Source organism: Humulus lupulus, chromosome 4 (genome assembly GCF_963169125.1).
Source record: "Humulus lupulus chromosome 4, drHumLupu1.1, whole genome shotgun sequence".
NCBI classification, from domain to species: Eukaryota; Viridiplantae; Streptophyta; class Magnoliopsida; order Rosales; family Cannabaceae; genus Humulus; species Humulus lupulus.
Window position 1 is genome coordinate 226760264 of NC_084796.1, and position 20934 is coordinate 226781197.

Sequence of the window (20934 nt, forward strand, 5' to 3'; positions counted from 1 at the left end):
GCTAGGACCAGTCAAAGGATTTCTGAGGAGATTAGGCTATCAACTGAGGTAAGATTCTTGATGCTAACTGCTGAAATTTTGTTGTCTTTGTGGGAGTTTGTAAGCTTTTAAGTTCCAAAGGGATTTTAAGGAATTATAGGTTTTGACAGGGATTATGGGTTAGAATTAAAGGAGATTATGGTGAATTAAGTGGGCTAATGTAATATGGTGGTTGAATTCTTGTTATGTGTGTGTTGGGTTTGATTTTTAAAGAGTTAGATTGGGCAGATATGCAATGAAACCCAAGGGTTTCTAGGTTCACAGGGGCGCGTCGCGACCCAGTTCATAGGCGCTGCGGCCCGCATGCCTTAGAAGGCCCTGGGGGCTTGCTGTTCTGCAGGCGCGTCGCGGCCCTGAAGGGGCCAGTTGCGGCCTGCCTTCCCCTGATGCAAGAGACCGTGCCTCTGACTTGGGGCGCGTCGCAACCCTTAGGGTCAGGTCACGGCCTGCCTAGGCAGATTTTGTCTAGGGTTGTTTTTATGCTTGGGGAGGCTTGGGGAGTCAAACTTAAGTGTTCAGGACAATTTCTACTACCCGGTTTAGTAGAAATCAAGGTCCTGGAGGCTAGTATTTGAATCCAAAGTTTTTCAATGGTTTAGAATCTTATGGTTATCCATTATCGCAGTGTGCCTAGATTTTATCGCAAGGGCTTAGGAATTAAGGATCATGCTCGAGGCCATTGTACGCGTGCTGCTCGAGATCCAAGGAAAGAAAACTGCACCCATGTGGTTGTGTTTGGGACTAAGGATCCCTGTATCTAAATATATGTAATGTGTGACTGTATTGATGATATACTTTATATGAAAGTAGGGTCTAAGGGTGCTGGGGCTGCTGATAAGTGCACTAGACTCAGCTCGACCAATGTGAGTCGGGGTCAGCTAAATAAATCAAAGGACTCGGCCTAAGCGAGTCAGGGTCAGCTAAATAGTCAGAGCACTCAGCCTAAGTGAGCCAGGGTCAGCTGAATAAACAGAGGGCTCATCCTAAGGGCGTCGACACCTAATCACTTGTACTACTGAATGAGATGTATGCTTGAGAATATATATTTGTCATTGTTTAGTTTAATGCTTGTACTCTGTTGAATAATTGGACTGGTTGGGTCCAGGTTGATTAAATGCTAATGTTGCTCTTTGGTTGGGATTGTTGCCTATAATCTATTTATCAGTTGAATATGGTGTATTGTATTTATTTTCTTTATACTATTGCCTAGTTGTGCATGTTGCTTTAAGTTTTCTTGCTGGGTCTTGGCTCACGAGTGCTATGTGGTGTAGGTAAAGTAGATGATAATTGGAGCATACATGAGTTGGAGAGCTTCAGGGGCGGTGTGTACATATACAGTCTGCTCGATTGCCACGGTCGGGGTAGCTTGGGAGGAACTAGGGTTAAACCCTGTTGTTGACTCTCGATTTGGTCAACTGACACGGAGTCAAATGCTTGATGTGATGTAAAGTGTTGAAATAGATCTAATGGAAAAAACAATAAACGACACACAAAGTTATAGTGGTTCAGCCCCAAGAACTGATAATGACCTACGTCCACTTAAGCTATTATTGATATCAGTTCTCAAAGGAATGATCAAAGAACTAGGGTTCTCTGAGTTTCACAGACCTTAGAGAGATGAATAATACAATCGTAAGATAATAGCTCTAATTCTCTTGTAAAGTGTAAACTTAAATCAGCCAAAAGTCCCTTCCTTGAGCTATTTCTCTTTATTTATAGGCTCAAAGAGGGTTACACGAATTAGTTACAGATATTCTTCCCTAAATAATCGAATCATCATGGATCATGGGAGATAATCCCGGATATGATCACATTTGTACAAAATTATCTCTAAATATATGGAGTATACGACCAGGCGGGTCGTATATAAGCTTCAAATGTTTCGTCAGGGGAATCTCACTAGTCGATGGTCGAACAGACCTTCTGCCAGGTGTCAACCACGTGTTAAAAACGTCTTCCACGTCACCCGTGCCTGTTTTTTGGACAACACCTGTTTTTTCCGCTTAGGGCGGCTAAATTGTATATGTTTATCTTTTATCAATCTGTAAACTAATTTTTGGGATCCCGTGTACGAACTTAATATTTTAATGAAAATAGTCATTTTGTTGACCAAATCTTTTATTACTTGACCTTGGCTTAGTCTTTAATTACACATTTAAGTTCAAACGACTTGTTTTAGCATGTTAAGCACTATTTTAAACACACAATGTAATGTTCTTGGATATCCAGGATGTTACATTAACCTTGCTTTTCAACAAACTCTTCAAGTTCTCTCCCAAATTCATCTTAATTTTCAACAAAGTTGTACTAGATCAAGGTTCTTGTAGAAAAATGGCAAGTGGAGGAATTCTCACTTTCCAAGTTTCAATGCTCACCAAGAGTAACTATGAAAATTGGATTATCAAGATGAAGGTGCTACTAAGAGCTCAAGATGCTTGGGAAATTGTTGAGAAAGGCCATAAAGAGCAAGAAGATGTTGCTCTTTCTCAAGATCAACGGGAAGCCTTGAGGGATTCAAGAAAGAGACACAAGAAAGCTCTCTACGTCATCTATCAAGCGATGGATGAAGATGCATTCGATAAGATCTCAAATGCAACTACAACCAAAGAAGCGTGAGAGAAGCTTCCAACTTGCAACAAAGGAGTAGAGCAAGTTAAAAAGACCTTTCTTCAAACTCTTAGAGGTGAGTTTGAACTTTTGTTCATGGAAGAATCTGAATTAATTTCTGATTATTTTGCTAGAGTATTGGCAATTGTCAATCAATTCAGAAGAAATGGTGAAGACATTAGTGAAGTGAAGGTTATAGAGAAAATTCTTCGCACTGTAACTCCAACATTTGAATACATTACTACAAATATTAAAGAAAATATAGATTTAGAAACTATGACTGTTGAGAAACTAAGGGTTCTTTACAAGCCTATGAGGAGAAACAAAAGAGGAAAAAAAAAAAAGCAAAAGGAGACTGTGGAGAAAATACTGCAACTCAACTTGAAGGAAGAGGATGTGATCAAGGAAGCGGGCATAGATGTGGTTGTGTACAAGGAAGAGAAGGAAGGGGTGGCTTCAACAACAACATTCCCAACAACTTCAATAACGGAGAAAGAAGTCAAAATCCACAAGCAACAAGAGGGCACAGAAGAGGCAACTCATGGTCAATGAATGATAAATCTCACATCAAATGCTACAATTGTAATAAGTTTGGCCACTATGCCTTCGAGTGTATATCACGGAAGGTTGAAGAATGTAATGACCCAACTATTTCTAAGACCTTGGACCATTAAAACTACTAGACATAGCTACTATTTTGATATGATCATAATAAATAACATATCTTTATTGAAAACCCAAAATATTGTACTAACACAAAATAGAGTAAAAATATAAAATAAAATGTGATATGGTATGGGATCTCATTGTTTACAAAAAATAAAACATAACTTTAAAAAACTAGTTGCGGAATTACATCAAAACATAATTTTAAAAGACTAAAATAAACCTCATCCTCGATCGACATGCAGCCCATCCATTCCATTCATCCTCAACACACAAGCCAAGCTCCCAAGAATCCTTCCGCCTTCCATATTCATTCTCCTGCATCAAGCTAAAAATAAAGGAGTGAGCCTAATGCCCAGTAAGGAAAATCTACTGTCAACATATATCATAAACATAAGACTACATCATATTCATATACTATAAAACATATGACTTTAAACATATATCACATATGACTACAACATTAATGGCCAATATAAACTATTGGGGCTTGTTAGCTAAACAAGTCATATGCCCAATATAACTTCTTGGGGCTTCTTTATCTAAGCAAGTCATATGCCCAATCATCCATTCTTGGGACTTGTTTCTTAACAAGTCATATGCCCAATCATAAATTCTCAGGGCTTCCTTGTCTAAGCAAGTCATGTGCACAAGCAACTGAAAAACATATTAATCATATACTTATCATAACATAAACATACCATAAACATATCATAACATATAAACACATAAATTCTATCCTATTTTCCTTACCAACATCGGGATATTGGAGAACAAGGATGGGATTTGGAACACTCCTAAAACCAACATAAAAACATATGAGTATCTATAGAAAAGAAGATGAAAGAAAACTAAACCATCAAAGAGGGAAACTTACTGAGAAGCTTAATATTTAAGAACTTAAACACCTAACCACGAAACCATAAACAGAAGTTAGGATCTGAAAGAGACTTAAGGAAAACTAAGGAATCATAAAGAATAGAACTTATGAATAATATTACCTTGGATGAACTAGAACCGATCTAAACTTCAATATCGAAAACACACTTTATCTCACTACCCAAGTGTTTATAAAGCTTAAGATGATAAATCTTTTATTCCCCAAAACCCAAGTGTATCACTTTATAGAAATCCTAGTAGCTTGAAGGCTTTGAACATAGCTTGAAGAATGAAGAAAATGGCTGAGCACTATGTTCTATTTATAGAGTTTGAGGAGTGAAACTATCCTATTAAAAAAAATACTTAAATCTTTAAATAAACATGATTATGACAAGTGTCATGCTCTTAGTGGTTCTGGAATGTTCTAAAGTTTCTAGATCTTTCTTTTATTTAAAAGAAAAATACTTAATTTCATTCTAACTATAATCCAAATTTAAATTAAATAAAATAGAATGCTAACTTCTAACTTCCTAAATCTCGTAACTCTAAACTCACCTATAGTAAAATCAATATAACTGGAGCTATAGGATTCTTATTTAGACCATCTTTATACCGTTAGAAAGCTAATTCAATTATTTGCAACTTACTAGAAATACTATTTTTCGAAATTTATAATATAACAGGGTCAAAAATAGGTCGGAAGTTACAGTACCCTAAAGTTACGAAAATTCTATTTAATTATCTAAATAACAACCTAATCCACAAATATCTTAACTAACCATAAAATAACAAACTCTAATTCCCTAGGCTGATTTCGAATTTACTAAACCCAAAATCTTATTGGGCTTTTGGGCTTTATGTAGGCTCGATCCATAACACTTTTTAATAATGTCATAATTAATTTATTCTCATGCAATCACTCCTTTTTCCACAAACAAGGCTACTAATATCATAAACCTATACTATACTATAATAATCATAACTACTAAAAAAAAATTAAACCTTATGTTATAATTAATATTCTTAATTATTACTACTACTAGCTAGTTAAGTAAATATTCTGGGACTCTACAAAAAAAAAGGCAATTTCATCGAAGACAAAGGTGGAGAAGAAGGAACATTGTTATTAGCTTGCAAAGACAAAGATGAAAGCCAAGAAAATAGATGGTATCTTGACACTGACGCTAGTAATCACATGTGTGGACAAAGAAGAATGTTCATGGAGCTCAATGAAGCGGTAAAAGGAAATGTCTCATGAGTCAAAAATACTAGTGGAAGGCCAAGGTAAAATTCTCATACGCTTGAAAAATGGAGGTCATCAATTCATCTCAAACGTTTACTTTGTGCCCAACATGAAGAGCAATATTTTGAGTTTGGGTCAATTGCTAGCGAAAGGTTATGATATTCACTTAAATGAAAATAACATTTTCTTAAGAGATGATAAAAGTAATTTGATTGCCAAGTTGCACATGTCAAAGAATAGAATGTTCCTCCTGAACATTCAATATGATGTTCCAAAATGCCTAAAGGCCTGCTATAACGACTCATCATGGCTTTGGAAACTACGATTTGGACACCTTAATTTTGGCGGGCTCAAACTTTTGGAGAAAGAGGAGATGGTGAGAGGCCTTCCGTGCATCAACCAACTAGATAAACATTGTGAAGGATGTTTGCATGGAAATAAATCTCGGAGAAGCTTCACGAAGGAGTCATCTTCAAGAGCCACCAAGCTGCTCGAACTCGTACATACTGATGTTTGTGGACAGATAAAACCAAACTCTTTTGGTAAGAGTAAATACTTTCTCATTTTCATTGATTCATTTTCAAGGAAAACATGGGCTTATTTCTTAAAGAAGAAGTCAGAAGTGTTCGAGAATTTCAAGAAGCTCAAAGCTCTTGTTGAGAAAGAAAGTGGTCTTCCTATTATGGCCATAAGATCTGATCGAGGAGGAGAATTCACATCAAATGAGTTCCAAAAGTATTGTGAAGAGCATGGAATTTGTCACCCCTTAACAATTTCAAGACCCCCCCCCCCCCCCCCCAACAAAACGAAGTAGGAGAGAGGAAGAATCGAACCATACTCAACATGGCTCGTAGAATGCTCAAAAGCAAAAGAATGCCCAAAGAGTTTTGGGCTGAAGCAGTGGCTTGTGCAGTCTACTTGGCAAATCGCTCTCCAACAAGAAGTGTGTATGAGAAGTTACCTTAAGAAGCATGCATTGGTAGAAAGTCTGGAATTTCTCACCTCAAAGTCTTTCGAAGTATTGCTTATGTTCAGGTGCGCGATGAGAGAAGAACCAAGCTTGATGACAAAAGTGAGAAGTATGTATTCATCGGCTATGACTCAACATCCAAAGGCTACAAGTTGTACAACCCAATTACTGACAAGATTCTCCTTAGTTGTGATGTAGAGTTTGATGAAGAAGATTCTTGGGACTGGAACACACAAGAAGACGAGTATGATTTTCTTCCTTACTTTGAGGAGGAAAAAGAAGAAGTCGAGCAACCAAGGATGGAAGAAGAACCTCAAGAGCTTACTACTCCATTGATCTCACCAATAGCGAAATTACATGAAGATTCGACAAGTGAAAGTTTGAATGGGAAGACACCACGCTTTAGAAGACTACAAGAGCTTTATGAGGTAACGGAAAACCAAAATGACATCTCTCTTATGTGTCTATTTGGTGATTGTGAACCTCTAAGCTACCAAGAAGTGACAGAAGGCAAAAATTGGAGAGACACCATGGATGAAGAAATCAATTCAATCATGAAGAACAACACATGGGAGCTAGCTACGCTTCCACAAGGACACAAGGCGATTGAAGTAAAATGGGTGTGCAAACAAAAAGGAATGCCAAGTGAGACATGGAAAGATGCAAAAGGCTATAATCAAAGAGAAGGCATTGACTATGACAAGGTATTTTCTCCTGTTGCTCGCCTTGAAACTGTTAGATTAATAATTTCATTGGCATCCCAAAATAGATGGAAGATCTACCAAATGAATGTAAAGTCTGCCTTCTTGAATGGTTTCCTCGAAGAATAAGTCTACATCGAGAAACCATTGGGCTATGAAGTAAAAGGACACGAAGTTAAAGAAGGCTTTGTATGGCCTAAAGCAAGCGTCGAGAGTCTGGAATACATGAATTGACAAGTACTTTCAAGACAAGAATTTTACAAAGTGTCCATATAAGCATGCACTCTATATCAAAGTTACAAATGAATATATGTTGTTTGTATGCTTGTATGTAGATGCCTTGATCTTTACAGGTAGCAACCCAAGTATGTTTGAGGAGTTCAAGAAAGACATGGCGAAAGAGTTTGAGATGATAGAAATTGGGCTAATGTCTTATTACCTCGGCATTGAAGTGAAGTAAGAAGACATAGGCATTTTCATCACTTAAGAAGGCTATGCTATAGAAGTGCTTAAGAAGTTTAAGATGGATGACTCTAATCCAGTTGTCACATCGATGGTATGTAGAATCAAGTTGTCAAAGCATGATGAAGGAGAAAAGGTGGATCCAACTCCAACTCTCTATGTTGTTGGAATAATTAGTCGCTATATGGAAGCTCCAACAAAAACTCATTTCAAGACTAGAAAGATAATACTTCAGTACATCAAAGGTACATCCAACTATAGCTTATTCTATGCATCTTCTAACAATTATGAGATAGTTGGATATAGTGATAGCGATTGCAGTGGAGACTTGGATGATAGAAAGAGCACCACTGGATTTGTGTTTTTCATGGGAAACACTGCTTTTACTTGGATGTCAAAGAAGCAACCAGCCGTCACACTATCTACTTGTGAAGCTGAATATGTTGCTGCAACTTCATGTGTTTGCCATGCTATTTGGCTAAGAAACTTGTTGAAAGATTTGAATGTGTCACAAGGGGAGCCTATCAAGATTTGTGTTGACAGCAATTCAGCACTTGCAATAGCAAAGAATCCTGTCTTTCACGAAAGAAGCAAGCACATCGACACACGTTATCATTACATACGAGAATGCATTGGAAGAAAAGAATTGAGGTTGGAGTATGTGAAGTCTCAAGATCAAGCGACAAACATCTTCACCAAGCCACTCAATGGAGAAATGTTTGCCAAGTTAGGAAGCATTCTTGGAGTCACAAATCAAGTTTAAGGGAGGGTGTTGAAATATTAAACATGTTTTATTATGGTTAGCTTCTAGAATTTTCATGAATTTAGAGTTTATATCTGTTTACTAGAGTTTCTAGTGTCTTCATGTATTTACTAGAGTTTCTAGAATGTTTATGTATTTACTAGAGATTTTTGAGTCTTTAGTATTGTAGAACTCTCATTTCTTAGTTAGTAGATTCGAATTATCTAGAATAATCTACTAGCTAATAATTTAATTATGTTTCTAGAAAGGTCATCAAGCCAAAAACACAAGTTGAGTTCTATAAAAAAGTCTCTTCCATCGTAATATTATTTCTCTTATTAACCTTAGTTTTCAACAAAATCTTCAACTTCTCTACCAAACTCATCATAATTTTCAACACATTGCAGGTCTCGCTTAGAATCTTCCTTACCAACTACTTATTTTGGAAACTATGTTACGCCGAATTATGTAGACGTAGATAAAGATATACTATTAGGAAAAAACGGCTTTTGTTGAGGCCGCACATGCCTTTAGCAAAGCCATCAAAAGTTTGGAAAAGAAGAGATTAGATTTACCAATTTTCAATGGAGCTGAAAATTGGGTTTCTTCTTTAGTATTTAGTAGGATGTTGACTGAACTCCCTGTGTCAACCAACACCCTCTTCAAAGTTTTTTCAAAGAACGTTGGTGTTAGTAGTAGTACTACTACTAAGACTGAAGTAGTACGTAGAGTGAGATATGACATCGTATGGTCACCACGTTTTGAGGTATATGATATTGATTTTGGGTGGGGAAGGCGAACAACAGTTGACATAATTTCTTGAGGGATATATATGTTCGTTAGACAGTAAAAATGGAGATGGCGTGGAAATTTTACTGGTTTTGAAGAAGCATCATATGGAAACTTTCGCTTCTTTCTTTGCTCAAGGTCTCAATCTCTTGAATAAATTGGCTTCTTTCGTTGCTCTAGATCTTCAATTTCTTAAATAAATTTGTTACTCTTAGTTTTTTATGTTTGTGTTGTTAAGAACCTGACCAATACTTGACTGCCTACCAGACCTCTGTACTCTGCAGCTGCAGAGAATTGCTCTCTCATCATGTGGTTGTAATTAGAATTCTAGAATATTCACCTGAATGTAATGTGTGTACGAATTCTGTTAGAATTTGTTTGCCTTGTTTTCTGTGTAAGCCATGTGGCAGCATATGAGAGGGTGTATCATTTTTCTCTTTGTCAATAAATGGAATGCGAATAGCTCAGTATCATTTGAGCTGAGATTTATCAAATACCCAATTTCTCTAAAACTTCTCTTGGTATCAGAGCCAGGTTAGTTGGCCCAACCAATGTTGACGGGAAACTCTCAGACTCCACTCCTAGGAACTCCAGCGAACAACCAACCACCTAATCCAACTGCTTAGGCCTCTAGTGCAGCTGGAACGTTTACCATCAATGGCAGCACCTCACAAAATCCTGCTTACAACTACACCCAGCCATTTACTACACTGAATCAGCCCTTTTCTCTCAAACTAGACAGAAACAATTACATTCTATGGAAAACCATGGTATCCACGATTATTAGAGGCCACAGACTCGATGGTTTCATCAATGGCAGCTGACCTTGTCCATCCGAATACATACCCGCAGAAACCACTCCAGAAGGTCAACCAGGTTTTGGAATGCGCATCAACCCCGAGTATGAGCAATGGGCTGTGAGTGATCAACTACTCACGGGATGGATATATAGTTCAATGTCAGAATCAATTGCAACTGAAGTGATGGGATGTGGATCGTCAACCTCTCTGTGGAGTGCCTTAGAGAACTTATATGGAGCACACTCAAGAGCCAAACTAGATGACACTAGGACTCTTATTCAGACCACAAGAAAAGGTAACACTCCTATGGTTGATTATCTTAGACAGAAGAAAATGTGGGCTGACAGCTTAGCTCTAGCTGGAGACCCATATCCTGAAAGTCATTTAATCTCTAACGTTACCTCTGGTTTGGGTGCTGAATATCTGCCTATTGTTGTTCAGATAGAGAGAACTCGAATGTCTTGGCAGGAATTACAGGACATTTTGCTTACTTTTGATAGTAAACTTGAGAGATTACAAGTTCTTGGGGAAATGCCAAAAAAAGGAGGTTCAGTAACAACTGGGCTTTCATCAGGCCCTTCTGCAAATTTTGCTGCTAAACCGAGTCATGGAGCAGGAAGAGGCCGAAGTGGTGTTGCAGCTCATCGTGGCAGAGGTGTTTTTGGACACAATACAGATCGAGGCGGTGGTTCAAGAGGTCGAGGTAGAGGGAGATCTACCAACACCGAACCGACCTGTCAAGTATGCGGCAAGTACGGTCATTCCGCAGCCTATTGTTACAATAGGTATGATGAACCTTACATGGGACAAGATCCTACTGCAAATCGCACCTCACAAGTTAGAGGTCATGTAGCTTTCATTGCTTCACCTGAGGTAGTAGAAAGTGATGTTTGGTATGCAGATTCTGGGGCAAGTAATTACATCACGTCAACTGCAGCCAACTTGACTCAGAAATGTGATTATGGTGGTAAGGAAAAATTGACAGTAGGTGATGGTAATCAAATAGAAATTTCCGTTATTGGTTCAAGTTCTTTGCAAACCAAAACTGATACTTCTTTGACACTTAATGAGCTGCTATATGTACCAAAGATTGCAAAAAATTTGATTAGTGTGTCAAAATTAACAGCTGACAATGATGTATTTGTTGAATTTCACTCTGATTATTGTTTTGTGAAGGGTAAGACAACAAGGAGGGTGTTGCTTCAATGGATTCTTAGAGATGGATTGTATCAACTTGACACTTCTACAACAAAGTCAGTTCCCATTTTCAATTCATATCCAGTTCGAAGCTGTCAAAATACCTTTAAAAAAACTGCTGCTGTTTCTGTTTTACCAAAAAATGTAGTAATACATCTTCCTAGTGATTCCACTGTCAGTAGGGACCGTGCCTGGATGCTTTATTGCCTAATGAAAGGGATGGCCGTTGATGTCGGGTCTGTCTTGGTTCAAGAAATCTTTGACTGTGCCCATCGAGTCAAGGGAAAACTATTCTTGCCATCCACCGTCACTTCCATATGCCGAGATGCGGGTGTCCCTGTGTGGCCTGAAGAAGGGATGGTCTTACCAAAAGGGCTCATTAGTTTTGGCCCTGCCCGAGCACCTAAGGCCACTGTAGCGTCCTCTTCTACCTCCGATGATCCCATCATGGAGAGATTGACCCAGTTTGGCCAAATGCAGCAGCAAATGCATATGCGGTAGGAGCAAATCTGTGAGCGTCTGCAGACTTTGTGGACTTATGAGCAGCAAAGGGATGCAGCCATGAGAAATGTGCTGCAAAAGGCTATGCCCAAATCTGGTTCGCAATTCCCCGCATTCCCTAATCAAATTTTGAATACCTGGACTGACAATGTTGGCGACAAAGAGGAGTTCCATGGCGAGGACTCCGAGTAGAGGGGGTTTCCTTTCCCTTTTGTTTTGTTTTCTATTAATGTCTGTTAATTATTGTTTCTGTGACTATTTTTAGTATGTTGTTTGTCTAGGTTGTTTAGTTTCTGTTTTAGCTTTTAATTGTTTTAGTTGTGTTGCTGTGTTAGTTGTATTTGTGCATGAGAGATATTGTGATTTAATCTGGCTTAGTGTCCTGCTCGATGATGAGATATTCCACCTCATTCCATTTGTGTGTTGCCCGAATTTTATTTGTTAAATGTGCTCGTGTAGGTGATAGTGCTATCATTAATGCCCTCTTTTAGTGTATTGTCAATAGATGTGTACTTGTGTTATCCCACCACACTTTGAATTTTTCGAATAACAAACTTCTTGTGAAATTTTAAGCTTCTAGAACTGTTTAGTGCACCCCTCGAGGCGAAATCCTAGCTAGTTTTGCCCTTTTAGAAATGATTTAGGCCATCTTTGGACGTTTGGGCCTTTCAAGCTTTCCCCATATTATTAATTCCCTTAGTCACCCTTAGTTTGAGCTAATGAGCCTATTTCTTTTTCTTAATACCTGTCATTAATGCTACCCTTTTCTTCAATTGATGTTTTTAACTTTCATTCCCTAACCTAACTGCAGAAACTTATCCAGAACCGACTCTTTGCAGTAAGATTGGGGTGAGTGGGGTGAGTGTTATCCATGTGGTGAGCTATTCCGAGATTCATATATTAGCCACATTGGGGACAATGATGGGATGTAAGTTTGGGGTGGGGGAATTAGCTCACAAGTCAACACATAAACAAAATTCCCTTGCTATACATATATATATATATATATATATATATATTGTTATCTCTCTCAATGAAACTGTTTTGTGTAGAAAAAAATACTGAAAAAAAAAATCAGAAAAAAAAGTTTAATTAAAAAAAAAAGAAAAGAAAAGAAAAGTAATAGTAAAGAAATGCAAATAATAGTAGCAAGGGAATTAGAGTAGAGCAATGAGTCATTGTGAGTTACACATACATTTTGGGGTGAGAGCTTGAGAAACATAATAATAATAATAATAATAATAATAATAATAATAATAATAATAATAATAAGAAAGGTTCTTGATAAGTGAGGTGGTTAGGTTATAAGCTAGTAGAAATATTATCTTTTACTCTACCCTAACCTAAGCCCCACATTACAAGCCGAGTAAAGTCCTTTTGATCTAGGGGTAAAACTAGACTACATTAGTGGAGAGGAGTGCATTAATTCAACTTATGGGAACAGATAGTTAAACTTGAGGATCAAGAGTAGTTGTTAGAGGAATTCAAGGTGTTGGTGGGAAGCATTTGTACACACTATTGACTGGGTGACTTTAGGGAGGCATTAATGATATCTTTAGCACTGAAAATGGGAAATGAGACATATAAAGTCAGGGCATAATCACTACCAGCACATCATTCCATTCCACATACTTCTGAGAGCAAAATTTCTTCACTAAACCACATTTGATTATTCAGGACTCTCTCATGTACAAATCTGTGTTGTTGCTATCTGAGTTTTTGTGGTGTTGTTTTATTTCTGTTTTCTTCATTACTCGAGGGCGAGCAATATGCCAAGTTTGGGTTGTTGATAACTCTGTGATTTAGAGTTTTTTTTGTGATCTTTGAACTTGTTTTTGAGGTTGAAAAGAGTAATGAAAGTGTGTTAATTGTAAATTTGTTCAACTTTAACCTTTGTGCTTTAAGTAGTGAGTCCATTTAAGAGTCTGTGAGTTGTTGCTAGTAAGTATAAATATTTATGTAAATTTGTGTGTTTTTTCATCCAGGAAAGGAACCTTCAAAGCGCCAAGGGGAATTAAAGGAATCAAAAGACAAAGGGGACAGAAAGGGAGCATTGCTGCTCGGATGCTGTAGGCCAGACTCGTAGCAATTCTGGGAAAAGAAGGATGACGTGGACAAAAGCCGGCTGCACTTAAGTAATTACCTCAGCGCCTATGTGGCACCCATTTTTATGAATGAAGTCAGCTGGCTGAGGTGGCAAGAAGAAATGGACCAAAGATGGAAAGGGGCTTTCTAATTAGGGTAAGGAAAAGTACCCATAAGAGGAGACAGCCGAAATCATCAAGGGGGGGATAGAAAACATAGTACAGTTTTTTACTCAACAAGAAACAGAGAGAGAAAAGTTGATACAGAGAGATATACACAGAAAAAGGCAGTACCCATAAGAGGAGACCCACGACCAAGGAAGGAGGAGGACTCTAGAACCCGATTCTACTTCTTCTCTTTCTTCTATATTTCCTTTTCTGTAGTGTATACTCTTGATTCTATAATTTGTGAACTGAATATTTGCTATGGATGAACTATTTTTACATGGGATTGTAATTTTCAGTTTAGACATGAACTAATCATTTTGAGATTTGGATGGCTATGAATCCTATGTGATGAAGTATTAATGCAATGCATGAGTTTAGTAATTTGCCTTCGTTCATTCAAGTGAAATTAATGTTTAATGATTGTTGATTACTGGCCATAACTAACAATTAAACTAGCTAGATCTGATTTTGGAAAGAATCTATCTAGTGGAATCAACTTGAATGATGCAAGAGAAATGCCATGTTTAGGTAGTTCTTAGTAGTGAAATATGAATATTTTGCTACCTTGTATAACCTGAGATTTGGTGATTAAATGCGTGTTTTACAACCTGATTGAATATAGGAATATGTTGAATTAAGTTGTGGAATTATATCAGTGGGTTTTGGAAGAAGCTTACTGGCGTATTGTGAAATCTGTTAACTCTGTGCATAATTGCTGAACGATTGCTATAACAACTGGGTAGATTAACATAGGGGGAAATAGCCATCCAGATCTACTTATTCACATATATTTTTCCTGAATTAAATTCTTCTGAGATCTTAGCTATATTTTAATTAGAATTAATTGCAACCATTTAATTTCAAATCCATATTACATTCATTCTCATAATTCCTTTTTCTTTTACTTTTAAATTGTTATTTAGTTGGTTTTGCATTTGCTTAATTTGAAATCCCTGTGGAGACGATACTCATTTACTACTATATTACTCGTTTTTGACTGTGTATACTTGCACATTTTAATTGCTTAAATTTGTGAGTTTCAAGCCTTTGCCAACATTGTTAAGACTAATGGAATTGATTTCCAACATTCTTGCCCTCACACCTCATCTCAAAATGGTAGAGCTAAGAGGAAGCATAGACATATTGTAGAGATGGGACTAACACTCCTAGCACAGGCGGCAATGCCTTTAAAATTCTGGGTAGATGCTTTCCAAACTGCTGTCTATCTTATAAATAGACTTCCAACACCAGTCTTGAGACTAAAGTCTCCCTTTGAAACTCTATTTCACAAAAAACCAAATTACTCCTTCCTAAAAGTTTTTGGCTCAGCGTGTTTTCCATGTATTAGGCCATATCAGACACACAAATTTCAATTCCACTCTCTAAAGTGTGTCAACCTAGGCTATAGTCCCTCTCACAAGGGCTACAAGTGTCTAAGCTCAACGGGAAGAGTCTATATTTCAAGAAATGTAACCTTTAATGAACTAGAGTTTCCATTCAAAAAGGGATTTCTGAACAACTATGCCCCAGAAAAAGAAGTAATAATTCATAATGCTGCCTGGTCACAGCTTCCCTTCTTACCGTTCTCTTGAGCAACCCAAGTCAGCAGCCAAAGTACAGTTGATACAACTCCAACCTCACCTTCTCTAACATCCCCTGAAGCATCATCATCCGACAACCACACTAGTCATAGTGATCATGAGGTTAGTGACCGAAACATTACACCTACTGAGCAGTTTGACAGTGTTGATCTGAATAATGTTGCTACAGATCCAATAGAACCAGCAATCGGTCAACCTGCTGTTGAACAGAAAATGCCATCTCATTCCATGGTGACAAGGGCCAAAGCTGGCATCTTCAAACCGAAAGTGTATTTGAGCAAAGCAAAATGGAATCTAAATTTAGAAGAACCAAGAGTGTGCAAGAGGCTTTACAGTCTAAAGAATGGACAGAGGCAATGAATGCCAAACTTGTTGCTTTAAAAAGAAATAAAACCTGGACATTAGTTCCTTTTTCTGCTGATCTTAATCCTGTTGGGTGCAGATGGTTCTACAAAATTAAGTTCAAGGCAGATGGGACAGTTGAGAGGCTCAAAGCCAGACTAGTTGCCAAGGGCTTTCATCAAAGGCCTGGACTTGATTTCAGTGAGTCTTACAGCCCAGTTATTAAAGCACCTACAGTAAGAATTATTTTGTCCATCCAGTATCGAAAAATTGGGTCATACGGCAATTGGACATTAACAACGCATTCTTGAATGGATACTTGGAGGAAGATGTGTACATGATGCAACCACCAGGATTTGAAGACCCTCAAAAACCAGATTACATTTGCAAACTTCACAGGTCTTTGTATGGCCTGAAACAGGCCCCTCGGGCTTGGTTTGACAGGCTAAAAAACACATTGCAGCAGTGGAATTTCATAAACTCAAAAGAAGATACTTCACTCTTCTTCTACATGACAGAGACAGTCATTATTTTTGTACTAATCTATGTGGATGATATTATAGTTACTGGGAATAATGTGAATGAACTCAATGACTTCATTGTTAGATTGAATAAGCATTTTTCCCTTAAAGACCTGGGTTCACTTCATTACTTCCTGGGCATAGAAGTGTACCGAGATGATACAGGCCTGTAACTCTCTCAAACCAAGTATATTGCTGAGATTCTTGAAAAGTATGATATGTTGAATGTCAAGTCGTGCCCCACCACGATGATCACAGGGAAAGTTTTGTCTAAAAATGATGGTGCAGTGCTCTCCAATCCTACAATGTATCGAAGTGCAATAGGAGCATTACAATATTTATGTCATACTCGGCCAGATATTGCTTTTGCTGTAAATAAGTTAAGTCAGTTCCTACAGTGTCCAACAACTAGTCATTGGAGTGGAGTTAAAAGGGTCTTAAGATATTTGAAGGGCACGTTACATTATGGATTGCATCTTGGCTACTGTGAAAGGCTGGTTCTTGTGGGATATTCAGATGCCGACTGGGCATGCTGTCCCGATGATAGGAGATCGATTGCTGGGTACTGCATCTACTTTGGTGACTCGCTCGTATCATGGTCATCCAAGAAACAAGCTGTTGTATCAAGATCAAGTACTGAATCTGAGTATAGAGCCTTAGCTCATGTGGCATCTGAAATTACTTGGATTGAATCATTGCTGAAAGAATTCTGTTTCCAGCTGCCAGGAAAACCAATAACTTGGTGTGACAACATTAGCGCTAGTGCACTTACCTCCAATCCAGTGTATCATGCCAGAACAAAGCACATTGAAATTAACATTCATTTTGTTAGAGACAAGGTACTGAAGAAAGAGCTTGAAATCAGATACGTTCCAACCTCAGACCAAATTGCAGATTGTTTGACAAAGAGTATCTCTCATTCAAGGTTTCAGGTTTTAGTTGACAAACTTGGTGTGAGAATGTCACCCCTTCGTTTGAGGGATGGTGTTAAGAACCTGACCAATACTTGACTGCCTACCAGACCTTTGTACTCTGCAGCTGCAGAGAATTTCTCTCTCATCATGTGGTTGTAATTAGAATTCTAGAATATTCACCTGAATGTAATGTGTGTACGAATTCTGTTAGAATTTGTTTGCCTTGTTTTCTGTCTAAGCCATGTGGCAGCATATGAGAGGGTGTATCATTTTTCTCTTTGTCAATAAATGGAATGCGAATAGCTCAGTATCATTTGAGCTGAGATTTATCAAATACCCAATTTCTCTAAAACTTCTCTTGTGTCGTATCATAGTTCACAGTTGGCGTTGTCAGTTAAAATTTATTTGGCGCTTGTGTTTAGTGGTAATGTCATTTACTTTTGTTCTTTTATTTAATTGTCTTTTTCGTTGTACTTGTAGTAGTTATATAATTTGAATATTATGTTCTGGTTTTCAATTTTGCTTTACTTAATTTCATTTTCGCTTTTTTTTCATTTATGTTTTTAGAAAGGACGAGAATTGAATATTCAACACTTATAAGGTAGTTGGTTAGTACTAGTCGTTCTTGGTTATTATGTTGATGGTGATGGTGGAGGTTGAAATGGTACTGTTCAACTATATTAACATTCAAAATTATGCAGAATTAATAGACAGAGTCGGTCTATTCCAATTAGTTGAATAACTTAATGCATTTCAGCGCAATTTAAAAATCAGAAAATCAGAACAAAAAAGTTTACATTTGGGGCCTATAGTCACCTACCATAAAAACTACATAGCAAAAATCTTCATTTGTGCAAAGGCAATGGTATATCTAGGAATTTTCTTTAATCACTCATGGTTCAGCACACATAAAATTTCAGTTCTGAGAACTTACTCTTCACTAGCCAGTACTAATACAAAAACAGTGGATACAGATAATAGTCATGGCTAATTCAAAAGCAACAGGCAGCACAGTTGAATGGCCACTAACCGAGCCATTATGCGACCCCAAATAGATGATTAAGCTAAAGGCCGATCTTAGTCGTGTTAATCTCAAGCAGAATGTGTGAAGAGAGTGATATTGAAAATCTTCCTCGCAAGCTAACCAGATAACACATAGGCCTGCCTTGGTGAATGCTTGTGCAAGTTGAAGGGACTCAGCTATAGAAGATCTTACACTCAAAAGTTGTATATAATATGGATGCAACTATAGCTGATTCTGACCATATGTGGGTGGTGCATGTGCACACGTACAGCACTAGCTTTATCTACTGCTTCACCTTGTTTTGGGGGGCATTTGCCTCACCCCAATTGACTGGAAACCATACTTTTAAGAATGCTTTGGCAAGTTGAAAAGACTTTAGATGCTAATCCTGTCTTTCACGCCTGAGATGATCTTAGGCTGTAATCTTATTATAAAGGACAAAGGTTAATCCTGTTTGGAGTTAAGCAAAGAATGTGCTCAGGTCCCTACTAGCTTTGACTGCTTCACCAATTGCCAGGAAACTTGATGGTAAAATTTTCCAAATAGTTGTTGCTATGAAGAGAAAATTGGAGTGGGAAATAATATCTTCAAAGCAACTAGTAAATAAAATAAGCCCAACCAGCGCAAATTCTTGTGTTTTCTTTTGGAACTCTTTCAGCTGTAAATCATTTTGAAAGCATGTAACGCAACCAAGATACCAGTTTTCTTTGTGCGAAGACCTCAAAAAAAAAATAATAATAAACGAGGCAAAAGAGGAATTTACGAATGGATACAAAATACATAATTGTCAGTCATATAGATCCAGATGGATTAAAAATGCAATGCGTAGTGTTGTTCAGAGTGAAAATGTGCAGTGTACAATTGTATCATAGTATACATGTTATATGCTGAAAAACAATAATAAAGGCGTTGGAATTGAATATACCACAAAGAGCTCCATATAACAAGACAGAATTTAAAGAATTTGCAAATACTATTTGTTCCTCTTCTCAAAAGAAAAAAGGAAAGAAAGAAAATTGAAGAACAGGCTTCTTTAAATCAACTGTTCAAATAATTTCAAGGACTCGATAATTACGCTTCTCACTTCTGAAATTCGATCATGATGAGGCCTGTTCCCTGATGATCTTGCAAGGTTGCGTGCCTGCAGACCACAAAAAGCCCTCTCATTAACTGCACTAATTCTGGACATATAATTCAAACCGATCAGAAGCTCTGTGATTGCAGCTTCTGTTTTTGCCTGATTCGCATGGTAAAGGGTCAACATGAGAAGCACATTGTTTTTGCCACCTCATGCTGCTTCTCAATATTTCTCTCAGAATGCCACCTTATCATGTTATGAGCAAGTGGAGCTAGCCACTCCAATATTTGTAGCAGTGCCATATTCCATTCTGCTGCAAGGGCAGGACTGTAGACAGATGAACCCATTGTTTTTGCTTCCTTTTAGTTACAAGTTTGTTACCAATCCTTCTAGAGTTTTCCTCTTTGATGCCATCTTGGAATTCATTTGATTTACTTGAAGCTTTAAATTCATCCTCTTAATTTTCTATGCTTGATAAACAACATAAAACCCTTGCTACGAAAACAAGAACAGTTATTGACATCAAAATAAGGGTGATGACAAAAAATAATTTCATATAAAAGTTTATGCCAGTTTGGGTTTATGTGTTTTCGCTTAATTCCATGATAGACCATCTATTTAAAAAAAATGGAATTTGTGTTTTGTCAAGTGGTTTATAATGGTTCCTCTCAAGCTTTATTTATCGAAAAATGTGTGGATCTTCGATGAGCATAAATATGTATTGAGTTATATTTAAAAATATTTTGACAAAATTTAAGTTCATGTGATCATTTTTAATCAGTTGACAAAATACGGAATCCAAAAATAGTTTTTCTAAAATAGAAAATTCATTGTAGAATTACACTAAAACACACGGACCTAAAATATTATAAACCCTTAATATAATTTAGCATAAATTCCCCTTCAAATTATGCATAGAATTATTTTTATTTCTTTTAAATTCTCCCCCTTAATCATATAATAAAATAATCTTCCCTTAAAGTAACATGATTAAGTATGTGCAAATAATCTACATCTTTTTTTCCCATTTTGATATTATCAAAAAACTTTTGGGAAGGGGATCCAGCTTAGAAGTGTTAATTAACCACTTGCATGTAAACAATATGAGCAAAATATGATCACATGACGAATAGTGCAACAAATCCAAACAATCAAAACAAGTCCTAATGAAACAATTCAATTCAAACAATGATTTTGAGTCAAACATGATCACATACTTTGAAAATCATATTTAGGATTGTTGTAAATCCGGATGGTTAAAAGAGAAAAAAAAAAAGATAGAAAAAAAAATCTTTGAAAACAAATTGTCTGCTGCCTGTTGAGCTAGGCCGGTGGACCGGCTCTTATAAGTCAATTGATCGGCTAGCTGTAGATAGCAGTAGTGCTAGCCTTTAATGTTTAAATTTTTGCAATTTCAATCCTTTTTTCAAAAAAAATATATTTTCTAACAATTCTAATATATTATATTACATGTGTTTGTGTAGTTAAAGCAATACAATCTCATACATATACAAGTTTTGGTAAATTTGTCATTAAATCAAGTCAAAATTGTTTATGTAACCAAAATGAGATTTATGCATTCTTTTTAAAAATAAAAATTCTTTTT

The 20934-nt window shown here is 37.0% G+C and overlaps 1 protein-coding gene across 1 annotated transcript; it reads left to right on the plus strand.

The window, feature by feature from the left end:
- Positions 1-16560: 16560 nt before the first annotated feature.
- Positions 16561-17322, plus strand: LOC133832954 (secreted RxLR effector protein 161-like). Its single transcript, XM_062263223.1, has one exon. It carries the CDS (start codon positions 16561-16563, stop codon positions 17320-17322), a length of 762 nt encoding a protein of 253 aa, XP_062119207.1.
- The last annotated feature ends 3612 nt before the right edge of the window (positions 17323-20934 follow it).

What these genes read in the sequence shown, in the direction of transcription:
- LOC133832954 (XM_062263223.1), top strand. Translation starts at nt 16,561, where the DNA reads ATGATCACAGGGAAAGTTTTGTCTAAAAATGATGGTGCAGTGCTCTCC.